The sequence below is a fragment of the Lissotriton helveticus genome, chromosome 3_1, assembly GCF_964261635.1.
Source record: "Lissotriton helveticus chromosome 3_1, aLisHel1.1, whole genome shotgun sequence".
NCBI classification, from domain to species: Eukaryota; Metazoa; Chordata; class Amphibia; order Caudata; family Salamandridae; genus Lissotriton; species Lissotriton helveticus.
In genome coordinates this window covers 1,174,577,461-1,174,597,408 of record NC_136061.1, presented here as the reverse complement: position 1 = coordinate 1,174,597,408, position 19,948 = coordinate 1,174,577,461, and the positions used below count along the sequence as shown (strand labels likewise).

The 19,948-nt window shown below is 47.4% G+C and overlaps 1 protein-coding gene across 3 annotated transcripts in view; it reads left to right on the top strand.

Annotated features, from left to right (window-relative positions):
* Positions 1–19,948, top strand: part of THYN1 (thymocyte nuclear protein 1) — a 190,409-nt gene that overhangs the window by 6,715 nt on the left and 163,746 nt on the right. The window contains exon 2 of one of the 3 annotated variants that reach the window (XM_078683869.1): positions 11,899–11,972. The exons of the other annotated variants lie outside the window; for them this stretch is intronic. Within the exon in view, the coding sequence (XP_078539995.1) occupies positions 11,899–11,972 (74 nt within the window). The remainder of the gene's footprint in view (positions 1–11,898; positions 11,973–19,948) is intronic. 3 annotated transcript variants of the gene reach the window in all.

The following is a 19,948-nucleotide window of genomic DNA, read 5'->3' as shown; positions in this document are numbered from 1 at the left end:
GCTGTATGCAAATTAGTCTGTCCCTGGCCCAGTGCATCATGGGAACAGGGCAGACCAGACTACAAAAGCCAATTCTTACACTGGGAAGGAAACAAGCTTCCGGGGACCGGTTTCTGCCATTTCAGGCGTCTTCGGCCCGGCTTGCTTGAATCCTGATGGTGCAATGAGCAAGGGACTCACATCTGAGCATACCCTTCCACGCTTAGGGTGGACAAAATTATTTACAACAAGGGGTGGTGATGGACAGAGTCTCTGAATTAAGCAGAGTACTCTCACCCAGTCAAGAGATCAGGGCTAGATCCAACACCGTTTTTTAGCTCATTGCACCATCCCAGTTTCAGAACCTGGCTGTATGCAAATTAGTCTGTCCCTGGCCCAGTGCATCATGGGAACAGGGCAGACCAGACTACAAAAGCCAATTCTTACACTGGGAAGGAAACAAGCTTCCGGGGACCGGTTTCTGCCATTTCAGGCGTCTTCGGCCCGGCTTGCTTGAATCCTGATGGTGCAATGAGCAAGGGACTCACATCTGAGCATACCCTTCCACGCTTAGGGTGGACAAAATTATTTACAACAAGGGGTGGTGATGGACAAAGTCTCTGAATTAAGCAGAGTACTCTCACCCAGTCAAGAGATCAGGGCTAGATCCAACACCGTTTTTTAGCTCATTGCACCATCCCAGTTTCAGAACCTGGCTGTATGCAAATTAGTCTGTCCCTGGCCCAGTGCATCATGGGAACAGGGCAGACCAGACTACAAAAGCCAATTCTTACACTGGGAAGGAAACAAGCTTCCGGGGACCGGTTTCTGCCATTTCAGGCGTCTTCGGCCCGGCTTGCTTGAATCCTGATGGTGCAATGAGCAAGGGACTCACATCTGAGGATACCCTTCCACGCTTAGGGTGGACAAAATTATTTACAACAAGGGGTGGTGATGGACAGAGTCTCTGAATTAAGCAGAGTACTCTCACCCAGTCAAGAGATCAGGGCTAGATCCAACACCGTTTTTTAGCTCATTGCACCATCCCAGTTTCAGAACCTGGCTGTATGCAAATTAGTCTGTCCCTGGCCCAGTGCATCATGGGAACAGGGCAGACCAGACTACAAAAGCCAATTCTTACACTGGGAAGGAAACAAGCTTCCGGGGACCGGTTTCTGCCATTTCAGGCGTCTTCGGCCCGGCTTGCTTGAATCCTGATGGTGCAATGAGCAAGGGACTCACATCTGAGCATACCCTTCCACGCTTAGGGTGGACAAAATTATTTACAACAAGGGGTGGTGATGGACAGAGTCTCTGAATTAAGCAGAGTACTCTCACCCAGTCAAGAGATCAGGGCTAGATCCAACACCGTTTTTTAGCTCATTGCACCATCCCAGTTTCAGAACCTGGCTGTATGCAAATTAGTCTGTCCCTGGCCCAGTGCATCATGGGAACAGGGCAGACCAGACTACAAAAGCCAATTCTTACACTGGGAAGGAAACAAGCTTCCGGGGACCGGTTTCTGCCATTTCAGGCGTCTTCGGCCCGGCTTGCTTGAATCCTGATGGTGCAATGAGCAAGGGACTCACATCTGAGCATACCCTTCCACGCTTAGGGTGGACAAAATTATTTACAACAAGGGGTGGTGATGGACAGAGTCTCTGAATTAAGCAGAGTACTCTCACCCAGTCAAGAGATCAGGGCTAGATCCAACACCGTTTTTTAGCTCATTGCACCATCCCAGTTTCAGAACCTGGCTGTATGCAAATTAGTCTGTCCCTGGCCCAGTGCATCATGGGAACAGGGCAGACCAGACTACAAAAGCCAATTCTTACACTGGGAAGGAAACAAGCTTCCGGGGACCGGTTTCTGCCATTTCAGGCGTCTTCGGCCCGGCTTGCTTGAATCCTGATGGTGCAATGAGCAAGGGACTCACATCTGAGCATACCCTTCCACGCTTAGGGTGGACAAAATTATTTACAACAAGGGGTGGTGATGGACAGAGTCTCTGAATTAAGCAGAGTACTCTCACCCAGTCAGGAGATCAGGGCTAGATCCAACACCGTTTTTTAGCTCATTGCACCATCCCAGTTTCAGAACCTGGCTGTATGCAAATTAGTCTGTCCCTGGCCCAGTGCATCATGGGAACAGGGCAGACCAGACTACAAAAGCCAATTCTTACACTGGGAAGGAAACAAGCTTCCGGGGACCGGTTTCTGCCATTTCAGGCGTCTTCGGCCCGGCTTGCTTGAATCCTGATGGTGCAATGAGCAAGGGACTCACATCTGAGCATACCCTTCCACGCTTAGGGTGGACAAAATTATTTACAACAAGGGGTGGTGATGGACAGAGTCTCTGAATTAAGCAGAGTACTCTCACCCAGTCAAGAGATCAGGGCTAGATCCAACACCGTTTTTTAGCTCATTGCACCATCCCAGTTTCAGAACCTGGCTGTATGCAAATTAGTCTGTCCCTGGCCCAGTGCATCATGGGAACAGGGCAGACCAGACTACAAAAGCCAATCCAAAAGCCCTGATCTCTTGACTGGGTGAGAGTATTCTGCTTAATTCAGAGACTCTGTCCCTCACCACCCCTTGTTGTAAATAATTTTGTCCACCCTAAGCGTGGAAGGGTATACTCAGACATGAGTCCCTTGCTCATTGCACCATCAGGATTCAAGCAAGCCGGGCCGAAGACGGCTGTAATGCCAGAAACCGGTCCCCGGAAGCTTGTTTCCTTCCCAGTGTAAGAATTGGCTTTTGTAGTTTGGTTTGCCCTGTTCCCATCATGCACTGGGACAGGAACAGACTAATTTGCATACAGCCAGGTTCTGAAACTGGGATGGTGCAATGAGCTAAAAAACGGTGTTGGATCTAGCCCTGATCTCTTGACTGGGTGAGAGTATTCTGCTTAATTCAGAGACTCTGTCCCTCACCACCCCTTGTTGTAAATAGTTTTGTCCACCCTAAGCGTGGAAGGGTATACTCAGACATGAGTCCCTTGCTCATTGCACCATCAGGATTCAAGCAAGCCGGGCCGAAGACGGCTGTAATGCCAGAAACCGGTCCCCGGAAGCTTGTTTCCTTCCCAGTGTAAGAATTGGCTTTTGTAGTTTGGTTTGCCCTGTTCCCATCATGCACTGGGACAGGAACAGACTAATTTGCATACAGCCAGGTTCTGAAACTGGGATGGTGCAATGAGCTAAAAAACGGTGTTGGATCTAGCCCTGATCTCTTGACTGGGTGAGAGTATTCTGCTTAATTCAGAGACTCTGTCCCTCACCACCCCTTGTTGTAAATAATTTTGTCCACCCTAAGCGTGGAAGGGTATACTCAGACATGAGTCCCTTGCTCATTGCACCATCAGGATTCAAGCAAGCCGGGCCGAAGACGGCTGTAATGCCAGAAACCGGTCCCCGGAAGCTTGTTTCCTTCCCAGTGTAAGAATTGGCTTTTGTAGTTTGGTTTGCCCTGTTCCCATCATGCACTGGGACAGGAACAGACTAATTTGCATACAGCCAGGTTCTGAAACTGGGATGGTGCAATGAGCTAAAAAACGGTGTTGGATCTAGCCCTGATCTCTTGACTGGGTGAGAGTATTCTGCTTAATTCAGAGACTCTGTCCCTCACCACCCCTTGTTGTAAATAATTCGGTTTAGCAAAGAGCAGGTAGTCCAGGGTGTCCGGTCCCACGTCTCTCGTGTCCACCACGGGTCTCAGCTTTCCTGTGGATATGGATCGGAGTCTGAGCAGTCTGGAAGTCCAGTTCCTGAGTCGCTGAGTCTTCGGGTTCCAGCAGGAGCGTCGCAAAGCAAACCGGCAAATTACTGGTGGTGCCTGATTGCACAGGGTGGTCATTCCTTGACCACAAGTGAGATGTCTTCAATCTTCTAGTCGGTATAGAACGTCGAAGGTCCAAGAGTTCAGTTTCAGAGTTTCAGTCCAGGATCATCTAATGTCTCTAGACACAGCTCCTATCTTTATACTAATCTAAGGGGCTGGATTACCTGCTAGATCCCTCCTATGGGGGAACCCTGAGAAGGGGGTGGTTACACCCATTTCTCTTTGTCCAGTTTCGTGCCAGAGCTGGGGCTGGAGTGCCCCAGCAACTGGTATGAACCGGGCTATGCATGAGCACCTTGTGTGCCCCAGGCAGTGTCTCATTTTGCAGCCCTCTCTGCCCCAATACACTAAAAGCCTGTCTGGGGAGGTGCTAGCACCTCCCAAGGCAGGAAACCTACTGTCCAGGCCTCCCCTGCCGGAGTTTCGTCCAGCAGCAGGAGGTCAGACTCGTGTCTGTGGCAGCAGCATCCATTTTGTGATGCTGAGGCTCTGTTTAACGTTAACCGGGTAAAGCAGTAACTACATGTCTTCTCCCTCTAGAAGGGTGGAATGCTACCCCCGCCGCCAGGTCTGGCGGGGGGGGGGGGGCAGGTGGTAGTATTCCAAAGTGTTTAACACCTTACACAACATGTTTTGATAAAGCCAAACCAAAGTTAGCATTAACCGTGAGGATTATAATGCACTTAAGAGTATATGGTATGGCTATATCATAGAACAGCTATAAGGACATGGTTTCGAAAGCTGCGGAAGGGCTCAGCTCATGCTAGAGCACCCTCTCACATAAAACCAAGCACTCTGCCTTCAGAATTGTCAAGGCCTGCCATAGGAGTGACTTATAGGTATATATGTGTCTATATATAAGGGTAGACGTAGGTATACTATATCTAAGCAAGGGCTGATTACACCACCTTGCCCAAGCGGAGTGATCAGCCTGTGGTGTCAGTTTGGATGGCCAGCCAGGGGTGGCATAATACATGCTGCAGCCCCTGGTAGGCCTTGGATGCACCTATGCCGTGGGTACCTATGGTACACTATACAGGGGCTCACAAAGGTGACCCAATTCGCAATCCGGTATGTACCTAAGGTACATGGAGTCCATTTTATAGGGAGAGCAGATAGCCTGAGGCCCTGAATAGCAGGATCCCAGGCCAACTAAGTCAAAAACCAGCTAAACACTAGGCAAAAAAGTTAGGGTAACCATATAGTCAGATATCCACCTTCCTACAGTGTATCTTTGTTTTCATTCCTGTGTGTGTTCTGTACATGCATATGTCTGAGTGGGTGTGCGCATCTGTTCATTCATCTTTGTGTCTCTGTACATGGGTGTCCACACATGAATATCGGTGTGCGAGTCACGGTGTACATTGTGTCTGTTCGCCTGGGTGTTTATATCACTGATCTCTGAGAGGAGTACATTATCCTGAGACCCATTCCAGTAATTAAAAAAATATTTAAAGGCCATCATGTCTCAAAGCGCACCTGGAAGTCGGTACTGAGAGCAGCGGGACTTGAACATTAACTCCAGGCCCACTTGGAGAGGCTTGGGAGGGGGGATGAGGGCATGCATCGAGTGCCCAAGACCAGGGTACAGAAAAACCCACACCAAAAGGCTGCTTCTTTCATCCGGACTTTACACGCGCTCCCAGAATCCATGTTCTAATTGCATTCATTTCAGTGAGATTTGGCAGGTTCTTGAGGATGTTGGAGGCCAACTCAGTTATTCATCCTTAATGTGCTTCATCCATCGTACCTTTATACATACCCCATACCTCTCCCTGTCCTTGCTTGCCCGTACCCCCCGCTTCCCTCATCACAAACAAAAGTGCTACGGCCACATCACTCACTGCTTTCCCCCTCAGTTGTGTGTGATTTATTGTTATCGCCTTGCCTTATTTTGTGTGAGGGTTGCTGCTTTTTACATGCACAGCAGGATTTTATGAGGCATCACCCTCTGTCTGCCAAAGGGCTGTGTTCATCTAAAGGCTGTGTTTATCCAAAGGTGTATGCTTATTTAACAAACATCTATTTGACGTGTACTTTGTTATTAGTCACTGTTAGAAATGGTATTCCTGGCTGGCTGAGGTTGGCACCAAAACCAGGCAGAAATCGCCACTCTACTCATTGGCTGGCAGAGGAAAGGATAAGGATTTGTGTTTGCGCTGTACCACAGTAGCAGCTGGCTGCACCACAAAACTCTGCATTTTAGATAAATCACATTTTGGGGATTATTGTTTTAAGTTTGCTAAAAATGTCATTTCTTTGGAAATGTGTTTCTTCTGCACTGTGAGTTAGGTGTCACTAGCTCTGGGTGGTTTTCTATCCCCTAAGTGCAGTTTGAATTTTCTGGATTCACCAGAGTGTGGGATCCAGTGGTAGCAGCGTAATAGTGTCCAGTACATTTGTTCCCCACCCTGCGCCCAGAGTCTGGTACCTGTGTCACGTGTGGTCAGGTTGAGAAATCGGGGGTGGTAGAAACTGCCTTACTAGTCCGAGGGGGGGGGTATGTGTGGATGAATGGTGTGTGGCACTAGACAAGTGAGTGAGTTCTCTGGGATAGGGAGCTCACTGAATTTTTGTAAATTTTGTACTCTTGCTTCAGCTCTGACAGTTAAGTCCCCCGTGTTGCACGTGTCTGTGAGCATCCTGCCAAGATGGAGTCTGCTTTTAATGTCTGGGGTCTGTTTATGCATGAGTTGAGAGAGTTTTGCGAAGAGAGAGACATTGCAGTGAATGAGCCAGACACCCAGTCCCAACTTAGGGGTAACCTAATCCAATGACAGAAGGATGACTGGGAGCGTGAGCACAGTGAGGAGAGGGCCCGGGTCTCACACCATGAGGGTGGTGGGTCTGAGGGGAGCCTTGAAGAGTCTGAAGAGGAGGAAGAAAATGAGAGTACAGGGACGCCAGCAGAGAGTGACGATCCCATAGATAGGGAGTCCCTTGCTGGGTCCAGTGTTGGAGGCAGTGCCTCATCCCTTTTCCTGTCCCCAGAGGAGTGGGAAGATAGGTGGAGAGAAAGGGAGCACCAGCTGGCTTTAGAAAAGCTCAGGTTAGAGCATGCCCAGGTTATGGCACAGCTGGGCATTAGAAAGCAACAGCTAGAGACTCAGAGGGTCTTAGCGCAGGAGAGGATAGAGGAGGCTGAGAGGGCCTTCACCAGAGAGAAATTACCTCTGGAGGGTAGCCTATCCCCTGCGCGCAGTTTTAATTTTCTGGGCTCCCCAGGGCAGGTTGAGTCCAGTGGTGGCAGCTATATAGAGCCCAGTGCGAGCAGTCCCACTCCCAGTTCCCAGAGTATGGTACATGTTTCCCCGGAGGAGGAGTTAAGGTTGAAGTTCAGGGACGGTCTCACCAGTCTTGGGAGGAGTTTGAGGAGGAATGTTGTGGAGCACTGTGGGCTTGGGTACAGGTTCACACGGACGATGATTTTGACGTATTGTTCGGAATGATTCTCAAAGAGCAGGTGCTCAGTTGTTGTTCACCAGGGTTGCGCCAACACCTGTTGGGGTGTGGATTGTCTGAGGCATATGAGCTTGCAGAGGAAGCAGACCGCTGGGAAAGTGCTAGAGGTTCTCTAGAGTCATTGGTGAGTGACTCCCAAAAGTAGTGGTTCAGGTATCTTCCAGCCCAGCGTGGTGGAAGAGACTCAGTATAGCCCAGCTAGGTCCCAGGATAGCGTGGAGGGTGTAGGGGCTTACTGCCTGGCTTAGTGGAGCAGGAGTAAGTGGGTGACCGAGGGTCCCCAGACGCACGAAGCCCTGCCTCAGGACTTGCATGGTTTCTGTAGGGAACACCAGGTTGGGGACCTAGACTGTCCTGTTAGTCCATTTGAGGAAGATCTCTTAGTGAGTAGAGGACCTGGAGCATCTGTAAACAGAGCTCCTGTGGTTCTAGAGTCTGGCAGTAGCGCTCCGGTAGGGAGGGTACAGGAGTCCAGCGTTAGGAGTGATTGGGGGATGAGTTCCCCAGTGGAAGAACCAGTCGGTCAGGGACTACCCAGTTGGGCTAGGTTCCCGTGTAGTGACCAGGGTGACACCACTTCTGTTCTGGGGGATCTTCGCGGACTGTCAGATGGACAGGGGACGGGAGATCTGCGCCAGACAGACAGTCACGCGACACACGTGTCATGTGTCAGCCTCAGGGGGATGGCGTGTGAATCCCCAGAAGTCCTGGAGTGCCAGGCAATTATTCCACCAAAGGTTCTAGACCCGAGGGTGGAAGGCCAGGTTCAGGATCCGCCTGACCTGAAGGGTAGGACGTCTGTAAGCAGCGTCCTGACCGGTTCTTCTTCCAGAGGAACCTCTCCAGTTGGGAGAGTGCAGACCTCTGGAAGGGGGTGCAGAGGGTGGGAGAGCCCACCTCTGACCCCGGTGCAACCTGAGGGGTTAAACCCTGGGTTGGAATGGCATTCTAGGTGTACCCCTCGCCGGAGGAGGAGGAACCCGGGGAGGAGAGCCTACCCTGAGACTCCTGGTCCGCCTAAGGGTGTAGACCCTGGGCTGGAGAACCAGTGGCAGTCTAGTCCTGTCTTGCAGACAGGAAGAGTGGAATATGGCTACTATGTGCCAGGGGTTACTGCCCCCCCACTCTGTGAATAGGCAAGGACCAGTGGCACCTGGGTGGCCCAGGGCCTGGCCGCGGGCAGCTTGGGAGTACCAGTGGGGTAGCCCAGTTGTTCCAGACAGTGGTTTTGGAAGGAATTCCATGGGTTCACCGTGGCGTAGAACCGGAGGATGTCCCTGCAGTTGCGGGCCCGCGTCCGTGTTCTATCGCCCCAAGCAGGAAAGTCCATCACGGTGGTGATTGGTCTCCCCTGCGTTTTGGCTGGAAGGGTGTTGTGTTGGACTTGGCCCTTCTGGCAGGTTCACCCCTAAACTTTTTGCTTTTAATGGTGACCTGGTGATGGTGATTTTTGGGTTCTGCGCACTTTCACTGTGTCCCAGTGGAAATTGCGTGCGCACTCTGAGTGCGTGGAGTAAGGTTGGCCTGCCCTCCCATAGGAATGCATAGGGAATGTCTGTGTCCCTGGTAGTTACTGATGCGTGGGGTGTGCAGGCTCGAGTCTGGTATGTGCGGACTCGTGTGATTGAATGCTGCGAAATGATGTTTGCGGCGTGTATGTGTCTAGTGTGGAAGTGCCACTTCTAGACATGGCTGTGCGTGTGCTGTAAAGGTGCTGGCGTGTGATTGGCTGGAGCTGGCTGGGATGCCAGGCTCCATGAGTCATGATGGGTCTGCCCGGTGGTGAGTGTGGAGATTAGCATGCTGATGGCTGGGGAGGAGTGCACCTGGGTCCTGAATAGGGCTGAGCTTTCCCCACACAATGCTGGCTCCGCCCCCTGTGGTGCGTCTAATGACCCTAGCCTCCCTAGTGAATAGAAAGGGTGGTTGAGCACATCAAGGGTGCTCCAAAACCAGCTGCGACTGGTTTCTCCCTCACCCTGAAGCCAGACAAAGGATTTCATGTATAAAAAGGGGCTGTGTCTACTTGAAAATTGTTCTCTTCCTGGATCCTTTTTGCTGAGGGGGGCTGCTGCTGGACACCAGGAGGACCGCCACTTAGACTGCCTCCCTGCCTGGAGGCCCAGTGAGCTGGCTCTGGGCCCAGCCTTGCCCCCCACCTCCTGAAGGACTTGTTGCTACCCTTTGGGGCATCCTGGCACTGGGGAGCGCTTTACCCCTACTTCTTGGTTCCAGCAGCGCTGGGGAGCGCTTGCTATCTGAGGCAGTGCTTCCCTTTCTGAACAGCAGCACGGAGCTGCAATCTCAGCCCTGAGGGATTCCCCCGGCGTGGGGATCCCACCCTTTTCCGACTTGCGGCGTGGGTGCTCACCCCTCATTGCTGGCCGCTTATTGTGCCCATCTTCTACTTTATTAATTAACGGGAGCTCACCCAGTTTTATTATTTAATCCCTTAATCCCGGGAGCCTACCCCGGATACTGCCCAGAAGAAGTCCCCACCGCCGGCCCGGGAGATTTCGGGCCGAGGGCTGCGCCCGCCCCCTTTGCGCTGGGATTGGTCCCTGGCCCGCGAGGACTCCCGCATCGTCATACCTGGGCCGCGCAGGGAAGCCTCAAGGGCTTCCCCGCGCGCACCCAGGAAGCCAGGCACAAGCCGAGGACGTGGGCGAAGCCGGCAATCAGGCCGGAAAAGAGGAGACCAGCCGACTCCTTCCTCTGCTTCCCCCGGTCTGGGGAAGCCAAGCAGAGTCCGCACCCGGGAGAGCAAGGCGAGCCGCCGCAAGACGAGGGAGCCCGTCGGAGACGCCGCCCCCCTACTGCCGGTGAGTGCGGGCGTCTCGTCAGGGCTCAGTGTAGAGCGGCCCCGGAAGGAGCGGGCCGCTCCCCTCCTCGCCAGTCTATTTCAAGCCACGAGGGCTTCAGGGGCATTCCCGGTGGTTGGAGCCCACGAGGCTCTGGGGGCATATTGTGTGAGAGTCCCCCGAGCGGGACTCCGACGTCCAAGGCACCACCATTATTTAGAGGCCCACGAGGGCCCCCGGGGGCAGATGCTGTTTCCGAGTCCACCGAGGGGACTCCTACAAATTCCAGGGGCATTGCTTTGTTTAGAGCCCCGAGGCTCCAAGGCCCCATTGTTGTTTCTGTGGAGCCCAGAGAGACTCAGTGGTAGCCGCACCTTTGTGGTTTAGAGCCCAGAGAGGCTCTTGTGGGCCATATTCATTTCTTGAGCCCAGCGAGGCTCCAAGGGGGCCAGTCCTTTGTTTAGGGTCCAGAGAGGCTCAGGGGACAGTCAGTGGCGCAGAGCCTGCGAGGCTCCAACGTGTTGGCCCCCATCATTGTCTCCACAGCTGCCCAACACTTCGTGGGCAGCTGCCACGTTTAGGCCCCCCCTGACTTTGGGACACAGGGTGTCCAGGCCCCCACAGGGCCAGTTGGCCTATGGACAGTCACAGGTGGTGACTTATGTGAGTTTGGCGCAATTGTTCTTTTGCTGCACCTCTGAATGTGTTTTAATGCGTCATGTGCCATGTTCTTACACCGCTGAATGTATGTTGTGCATCATGTGTTTTCCTTCCCTACACCTCTGAATGTGTTGTGATGCATCATGTGTAATGTGCCTATGCCTCTACAGGTATTGTGATACTTAGGTGGTTGTTTTTCTCCTAGTGCAGGTGTTGCTAGTGAGGTCCTGGTTACCTGCGCAATATTCTCCTAAGGTGGTTAGGGTTGCATAGGTGGTACTTACCTGGTACCAGTAGTTACTGGTTGTGTGCTAAAGTGATTTATACTCTATGTTCTAAGTGCTAATTCTAACAGTATTTCAAGTTCTAAAAGTGCCTATTCCTGACAGTGGTCCAGGTGGCCCTGTCTTGTACATCTCCCCTGTAAATTCTGCCCGTGCCTGTTGGCACATTGTAAAGTGTGTGTTTTTATCTAATGTGTTTTGGTGTAATACAAAGGCTATTTTTATACATAACCTTGTGTGGAGTTTCCTTTGTGGTGGGCCTTGGGTGTTGTTGCTGGGGGTACGTGCGCAAACACTTAACTCACATTGCCTCCAAGTTTAGCCTTGCTGCTCGTGCTACGTTACCAAGGGGGTGAGCAGGGGTTATCTTGGCGTGTAACTCCCTTGCCCTGACGTGGAAGTGGTGATCTCTGACTGACTTTGGCGCAAGCCCTGGCCAGCCAGGGATCCCATTTCTAACAGTCACTTTTCAACCTGAGGCTCAGCTCATATCAACCACTTTCTATTCCGGACTTTGCACCTATGTTAACATTTCCCGGCTAATGTTCTCTTTAGCTGTTGCTTTCAGAATGGAAGCCAGTTGGTCATTGTTACACTGTGCATACATTTAATTGTGTCCAAACTATTTGTAAATTGTGCATAATGCACTTTGCACCAGTGTGCACCCTTGTTAACTAGGTTCACCAATCAGTTAAAAACAAAATTGCACTAAACTTGCCAGAAGAACATTTCATATTGCCACACTAAAAATGCTTAAGTATCCTCCTCAGTGCTTTAAGAACAAGTATTGGCAAATTAATAAGTCTTTTGTACCCAAGCACTATTGGCTTTGCCAATGTTCTGTTTAACACTTTATTTCCTTTACTTTAGCCATTCTGTACAATATCTGCGTTGCTGTACAAGATTGCTAAAAACATTGACAAAGCCAGTAAGCTCTTGCAGAGGTGAGAATTGTTGGCTATGCCATTGCTTGTTATTTAAATGCACCACACAGCAAATGTACGTCTTCTTTAATGCTTATGTGGTAATCTTTTATCGTTGACAGATAACTGAAGTGATTTTCACCTCCCTGAAGTCTGACTACAGTTTCCAAAAGCTAACTTTAGACTGTTGGGAGCTATCATGGGCCCCACTGCCTGTGTGTGATTTCTTCATGAAAAATCAGAATTACGTTTTAATCACTTAGTCGTTAGACCCACCCCAAACCTCCATTCCTGTCGGGCCTAGACAATATAGCTGTCTGATTGAAAATATATTTTGTCAGCTTATGAATAGAGCTTTGAAGCCTGACCAGTGTTTAGCTTGTCATTTTTGCTTGCTTATTCAGTGGCTTGCCATGTGCATATGGTTGCCCCCAGGCAATAAAAGGGTTGAAATGTGCCTTATATTCCCTCCTGAAACATCAACCGAAAACAACAAACCTATAAAGAAATCAGATAAAACGTATTTGAAAGCTGTTTACATTTTTTCAGAATGATTATTAGTGCAAACTGAAGAGTGCACACATAATTACATGGCTGCTATTGGCCGTGTTGACACCTTTTTTTATTTGTTCATGCTGTATGTTGGCAGGATGAATAAAAGGCTTTGGTGAGCCATTACGTCTCAAAGGTGAGACCTATTTGCTTTCCCAACGCGTGTTTGATGTATGCTTACACCTTCGTAACTTTTTTCCACAAAATATATCAACCTATTTTTACCCAATATACTGGGGATTCTGAAAGTGCCCAGAATTTTTAGATTCCCCCTGAAGGAAACTGAGTAATTAGCCAAATTCCTTTTCATTTTGTTCTTGGGAAAGATGTGCTGGACAAAAAAGGGTGTTATTGCACAAGTTTTGCTGTGGTAAAATGTACATAGCAGTCTAACTTAAGTGGTTATTAGTGAAACTGTGCATTTGTGGTTACCCCTAATACCATATGATTCAGAATGTGTTTTGAAAACTGTGTCCATTTTTTAATATTGACTTAAATTTGGAAGCCACAAATTGAGAGAAACTCAATTGATAATAACAAATGTTCTACTTTTCTGTGTTCTCACACTTCTGATACAAACGGTACCCCACTGGAGTGGGTGGTTCTATCGCCCCCACCCAAATGGAAAGCTGCAAAATGCAATGTAGAGACATCACATTCCTTGGAATTTCAGTCTTTCTAGGCATGTGGTAGCTGTCGTATTTGTGCCCAGGGTCAACTGGCACACAAGGAAATATACCAGATGAAAACAGTACCCCACTTCTATGAGTGGGCTTGTTGCCCGTGACAGGAACTGGTCAAAATTTGAACCGTGTGAAGTGAATGTAGTGTCAGTATGGTCTTCATATAGTTACAGTTTTGGTCCCTTCTTATGATGTGTGTACAGTATATCCTTTACAATAGAGTTTAAGTTCCAACGTCAATCTTAGTCACACGTGGAATAGTGTGCGAGGACAGGTGTATGAAGTTTGGTTCGCTTGGGTGCGTGAGCAGATGCCAGTGGGAGTACAGGAAGTATTTTTCCTCTTAGAGTGTGATGTTTCTGTTCTATCTGCATCTGTAGGTAGTGGGCGGCGGTTGTGCTATTTTTTTTTCTTTTCGATGTTGTGACTATGCATGCTATGAAAACGAATGGAATGTCTGGGGGTCAAAAACTGCTACAGGGTGCTATGAGATAGACCGATATGTGAAAATACGTGAAATTATGTGTCATAATGCACTCAAATATCCACGATTTGGAAAAAGTGCCCATCAGCTCCCGCTCTGTTCCGCCCTGTACATCAATTGGGCTCTCCTTACCAAGGAGAAAGTACAGTCTGTCTATAGGTGTAATATTGACAGTAGGACAACTTCAACAGGATATAAAGTTGTACTTATGGTTGGACCGGAAAGTTATTTCAATATGGGTAGCTGAATTACAGTGCCAAAAAGTAAATGTGTTGAAAAAGTGCAAACTAAAATTAGGTAGTAATTGAGTGGATTTGCAAAGTTTATTAAGTTCCCTCAATGCTCCTAATGTTAAAATGTGAAAAAACAAGCAGATTTAACAAAATATCTGCAAGTCAGTAGGGTCAACATGTTTCAGCAATTGTGACTCTAAATATGTCACTGCTTTCTTCAGGACCTTGATGTTAATGGCTACTGCACAAAAATATAGAAAAATATCACCTGTATATTTTTCAACGTTGCTCAGTCCTCTCCTCCGTAACTAGTATAAAAAGAAGAAACAAAAACAATGCACCGTAACAGACGAAAACACAGTAGAATTAGTGCACAGACATAAATAAATTGTTAGGCCATACGAAGTAGATACTTCATTATTTCTATAGAGATGGTCTGAAAATCACCTATATCTCAAATCTAAACTTTTAGCCATCTTACCTAATCGGTAGGAGGAATGGCATCACCCCACCTGGCTGTTGCTCAGGTACGAGGAGCACCGCTCTAGTAAAAACACAAAACAAAATACACCACTTAAACTCACAACAAGTGGCCACACCTCTTCCTCAATCTCAGTTCTGTCTCAATGTGTTGGTTTTACTGTCAGGTATAATTATTAGGCTTATATTCATACTCTTTTAGATCTCACTCGATCTACTCGAATGTGTAATGAAACGAGCTAGTGAGTACCCAGGCCGACCTACGCTATTGAGTCATGTCGGATATCTCACAAGGTGCACGATGATGCCTTGGCTAATCTCTCATACGTGCACAAGCCATAGATCAAATGCATTATGTTTTAGCGCTTAACATAGTAATCAAAGTTCGGTCAAATGTGCATTAAAATGCACGAGCCAGTCCTTCTTACGCAGTTATCCAGGTACCCAGCCGGAGCCACACTGTATTACACTCGGCGCTTTACCTGCATGTATTCATTCGAGTTGAACCCTTCTCAAGCACTCATTACGATCTCCAGCCGGAGATCGAGTATATTGCGCACCAACCAGTCAGCAATTGCCGCACAGCTCTCACCTTCCCGTCGGTACACCGTGCGTCCCTCTGAACGATCTGGGGGGGGCGCCGGTGTATCGCGGAGACGCCATTTTTGACTTCCAAGTCTCACGTGACCTTTCTCATCATGTGACTTCTGAAACTACAAGTCACCGGCGGCAACTCGGGAATTGTAGTCATACTGATATTATATATGACTGTTATTTATTTATATCGTTGTTATGGTGTAGACTTTGTCTGTCTCATCTTATCCAGTGTCACAAAAGCACAAGCCTTATTGGGTTTGACCCCATTGAAAATTAACTCGAGATATTAGTTTCTCAGTTTGTTGGCAATTGCCCTAATGTAATCGCCGTGTGTTATTGTGACAACCCGTATTTCTAGCAATAGATTCAAAAAAGGCGACATATGATCTATATTATCAAGCCTGATGGTTTGTGGGAAATGTAGTTTTCTCGAAGGACTAACTTGTGAATAGAGATCAAGGCGACATTTAATCTGTATTATCAAGCCTGATGGTTTGTGGATAAGTGGTTCTCTCGAAGGACTGACTTATGAATAGAGATTAAGAGGTAATTATATCTGTATTCGATTAGTCTGACATGCTTCATTTATTGAACATTCAGGTGGATGTCTACAACGACATCCATGGGATATCTTCATTTAATCCAATTCTGTCACTGTTCAATTGATAAACCCACTTCTGTTCCCTTCTGAAAAGATAATTGGACACGTCAATGACATGTTCTGGTATCATTGGTTGTTCCAATACAGTCCAATGAAAGTCGTTGGGACCATGGCCTTTGTCTAGAAAATGTGCCGTCAGTCTTGTTGCTTGACGTCGACAACGTATAGTGCTTTTATGCTCTGATATTCTCACTTTTATACGCCTTGTCGTCATGCCGACGTAGCGTAGTTGGCACGGGCAGGTAATCAAATATATAAGATTTTCGTTATTACAGTTGGTAAACCTGCGTTGCTCCCATGCTCTACTAGTACCAATATCAATAGAAACAGATTTGGAAGTCAGAGGACAGGCAGCACACGTGCCGCAAGGATGATGACCCACTACTGCCGGTAGATCCCAAAGTGTTCCAATCGTTCGAGGAGTTTTGGTCTTAGGTCTTGTGTGAACCAATTTGTCTTTAAGATTTGGGCCCCTTTTGAACGCAAGGAGTGGGCGTGCTATTTGATCTCCTCCTGTATTGAGGATAGACCAATGCTTGTATACGATTTTCTGAAGTTCGTTAGATCTTGATTTAAACGTATTAACGAAAGTCAATCGGTCTATTTTCTCTTTGTCCTTTTGTTCTTCTAGCAAGGCCTCTCGGTTGTTATTAGAGGCACGTTTTTTCGATTGCCGAATGATCTTCTTGGGGTAACCTCTCTCTAACAATTGTTCTTCCAGATTAGAGGCATGTTTTACGAAAGTTGATTTATCCGAACAGTTTCTTTGCACTCTAAGAAATTGACCGAATGGTAAATTGTTCCTCAGCGATCTTGGATGGCAGCTATCGTAGCTGAGAAGAGAATTGCGGGCCATCGGTTTTTTATAGAGTTCAGAATGTAACCCATCTGTTTTCACAGTAATCAGGAGATCCAGAAAAGGCAATTCAGATTTACTATGTTCAACTGTGAACCGCAAATAAGGATTTTGAACATTAAGCCATTGATGGAAGAGCAAAAGATCATCAGATGTTCCATTCCAAATTACTAGAATATCATCAATATAGCGCTTCCATAAGCGAAGTGATTGATGAAATGGATTGTTAGGTGTTAAGACCGTGTCCTGTTCAAAACTATGAACGTATACATTTGCCAGACTCTGCGCGAAAACGCTGCCCATGCTGGTCCCAGCAGTTTGGAGGTACAGCGAGTCTTCAAATTTAAAATAATTTTCTTTCATGGCTATCTCTGCCAAGGTCATAATGAAAGATACGGGAGTGATGGTAGGTGGATCATTTTCTTCAAGTAATTTTCTCACCACTTCCAAGGTCTCTGTTTGTGGAATTGAGGTATATAATGATTCCACGTCGAAGGAAACTAAAATGTCTGTGGATCGATCAAATTCAATCTCCGGTAAAAGTGTTAAGACTTCTTTCGTATCCTTCAAATACGTTGGTATCTTCCTGACCATCGGATTGAGAAAATGGTCTACGAAGGTTGATAACGGTTCAAGCAGTGAACCGATGCCTGATATTATCGGTCGTCCTGGTGGTGGACGTTGTGGCTTATGTACCTTTGGTAAGGTGTAAAAATACGGTACCATTGGATTACTATTCCTTAAGTATGCAGCTTCATTGGAAGTGATCCACCCCTCACTGACACCCTCCTCTACTAGGTGGCCTATAGTATTTTTTAACCGCTCTGTTGGATCCGTGGTTAATCGAAGGTAAGACCTGGTGTCTTGTAGTGGTCGTAGACACTCATCCCTATAGGTAGTGCTGTCCTGTATAACTATTGCACCGCCTTTATCGGCTGATTTTATCGTGATGTTTTCATTGGATGTCAGCGAGCGCAAAGCATCTCGTTCTTTCTTTGGCAGGTTCACAAAAGAATTCTTCTTTGACTGGAAGAGTAGACTTAAATCATTCTCAATAGCTTTCTCAAAGGCAATGACCTTAGGTGGAATGCCTGCAATTGGAGGAATGAACGTAGAAGGTTTTTTTAAACCGGTATTGATGTTAGTCGAAGCAGTTGGTTCCTCGTTCTTTTTCGCAAAGAAGAAATGTAACCTTATTTTTCTAAAGAATTTTGCCATTTTTTGTCTTGCTAGGAAAGGGTCACCTTGTTGTGTTGTAACAAAACCTAAGCCTCTATTTAAAAGAGCCTCTTCAGTCTCTGACAATGTGTAAGAACTTAGGTTTATCACAAGACTGTCTCGTGGCTTGTCCCTGCACCTTCTTGCGGTATCTTCTTGCCATTCCTCAAGTCCATTGTGGCTGGTTGTGGCGGGTTCGACCATTGGACACGTCGACTGGATCCGGGTCTCTTGCGGCCTGTAGATCCTCTCCGGCCACGCCCTAAAAAAGGCTGCATTTTGGGATCATAATGAAATTGAGGAGGGCCGTACTGTCCCATTGGTGGTTGAAAGGGTGGACCTCCAAACATCCAGGGGTTCGGCTGAAACCATGGTGGAAGTTGGTTTTGGTAGTAATTTCTCCCAAATCTTTTATTACCTCTTCCTCTATTTCTATTGGACTGTGCCCCAGCTCCTGAGCTGTCTGAATCACTAGACAAATCCTCTGAACTAGATGTAGCATAGGTTGATCCACCTTTTCGTCCATTCCTATTGAATAAAGTAGGTACATAGGAGTCGCTGGTATAAGGATAGATTTTGTCAGTGGAAAACCTCGCCAGATCTTTCTTGCATTTTTCCAATTTAGCAAAAAGAATAGAATCTTTAAATTCTTTGTTTTGTATATTGCTGTCCTCTTGATTGGTCTTAAAAAGGGTACCTTTGATCGTGGTTCTGATTTGGCCCTCTAGGACCTGAATCTCAATGAGTATTTTATCGGCTGCCTTCTTTGCGGAAGGGAAGACAACAAAGAATTTAAAGATTCTATTCTTTTTGCTAAATTGGAAAAATGCAAGAAAGATCTGGCGAGGTTTTCCTCAGGAGCTGGGGCACAGTCCAATAGAAGTAGAGGAAGAGGTAATAAAAGATTTGGGTGAAATTACTACCAAAACCAAGTTCCACCGTGGTTTAAGCCGAACCCCTGGATGTTTGGAGGTCAACCATTTCAACCACCAATGGGACAGTACGGCCCTCCTCAATTTCATTATGATCCCAATATGCAGCCTTTTTTAGGGCGTGGCCAGAGAGGATCTACAGGCCGCAAGAGACCCGGATCCAATCGACGTGTCCAATGGTCGAACCCGCCACAACCAGCCACAATGGACTTGAGGAATGGCAAGAAGATACCGCAAGAAGGTGCAGGGACAAGCCACGAGACAGTCTTGTGATAAACCTAAGTTCTTACACATTGTCAGAGACTGAAGAGGCTCTTTTAAATAGAGGCTTAGGTTTTGTTACAACACAACAAGGTGACCCTTTCCTAGCAAGACAAGAAATGGCAAAATTCTTTAGAAAAATAAGGTTACATTTCTTCTTTGCGAAAGAACGAGGAACCAACTGCTTCGACTAACATCAATACCGGTTTAAAAAAACCTTCTACGTTCATTCCTCCAATTGCAGGCATTCCACCTAAGGTCATTGCCTTTGAGAAAGCTATTGAGAATGATTTAAGTCTACTCTTCCAGTCAAAGAAGAATTCTTTTATGAACCTGCCAAAGAAAGAACGAGATGCTTTGCGCTCGCTGACATCCAATGAAAACATCACGATAAAATCAGCCGATAAAGGCGGTGCAATAGTTATACAGGACAGCACTACCTATAGGGATGAGTGTCTACGACCACTACAAGACACCAGGTCTTACCTTCGATTAACCACGGATCCAACAGAGCGGTTAAAAAATACTATAGGCCACCTAGTAGAGGAGGGTGTCAGTGAGGGGTGGATCACTTCCAATGAAGCTGCATACTTGAGGAATAGTAATCCAATGGTACCGTATTTTTACACCTTACCAAAGGTACATAAGCCACAACGTCCACCACCAGGACGACCGATAATATCAGGCATCGGTTCACTGCTTGAACCATTATCAACCTTTGTAGACCATTTTCTTAATCCGATGGTCAGGAAGATGCCAACGTATTTGAAGGATATGAAAGAAGTCTTAACTTTTACCTGAGATTGAATTTGATCGATCCAAGGACATTTTAGTTTCCTTCGACGTGGAATCATTATATACCTCAATTCCACAAACAGAGACCTTGGAAGTGGTGAGAAAATTACTTGAAGAAAATGATCCACCTACCATCACTCCTGTATCTTTCATTATGACCTTGGCAGAGATAGCCATGAAAGAAAATTATTTTAAATTTGAAGACTCGCTGTACCTCCAAACTGCTGGGACCAGCATGGGCAGCG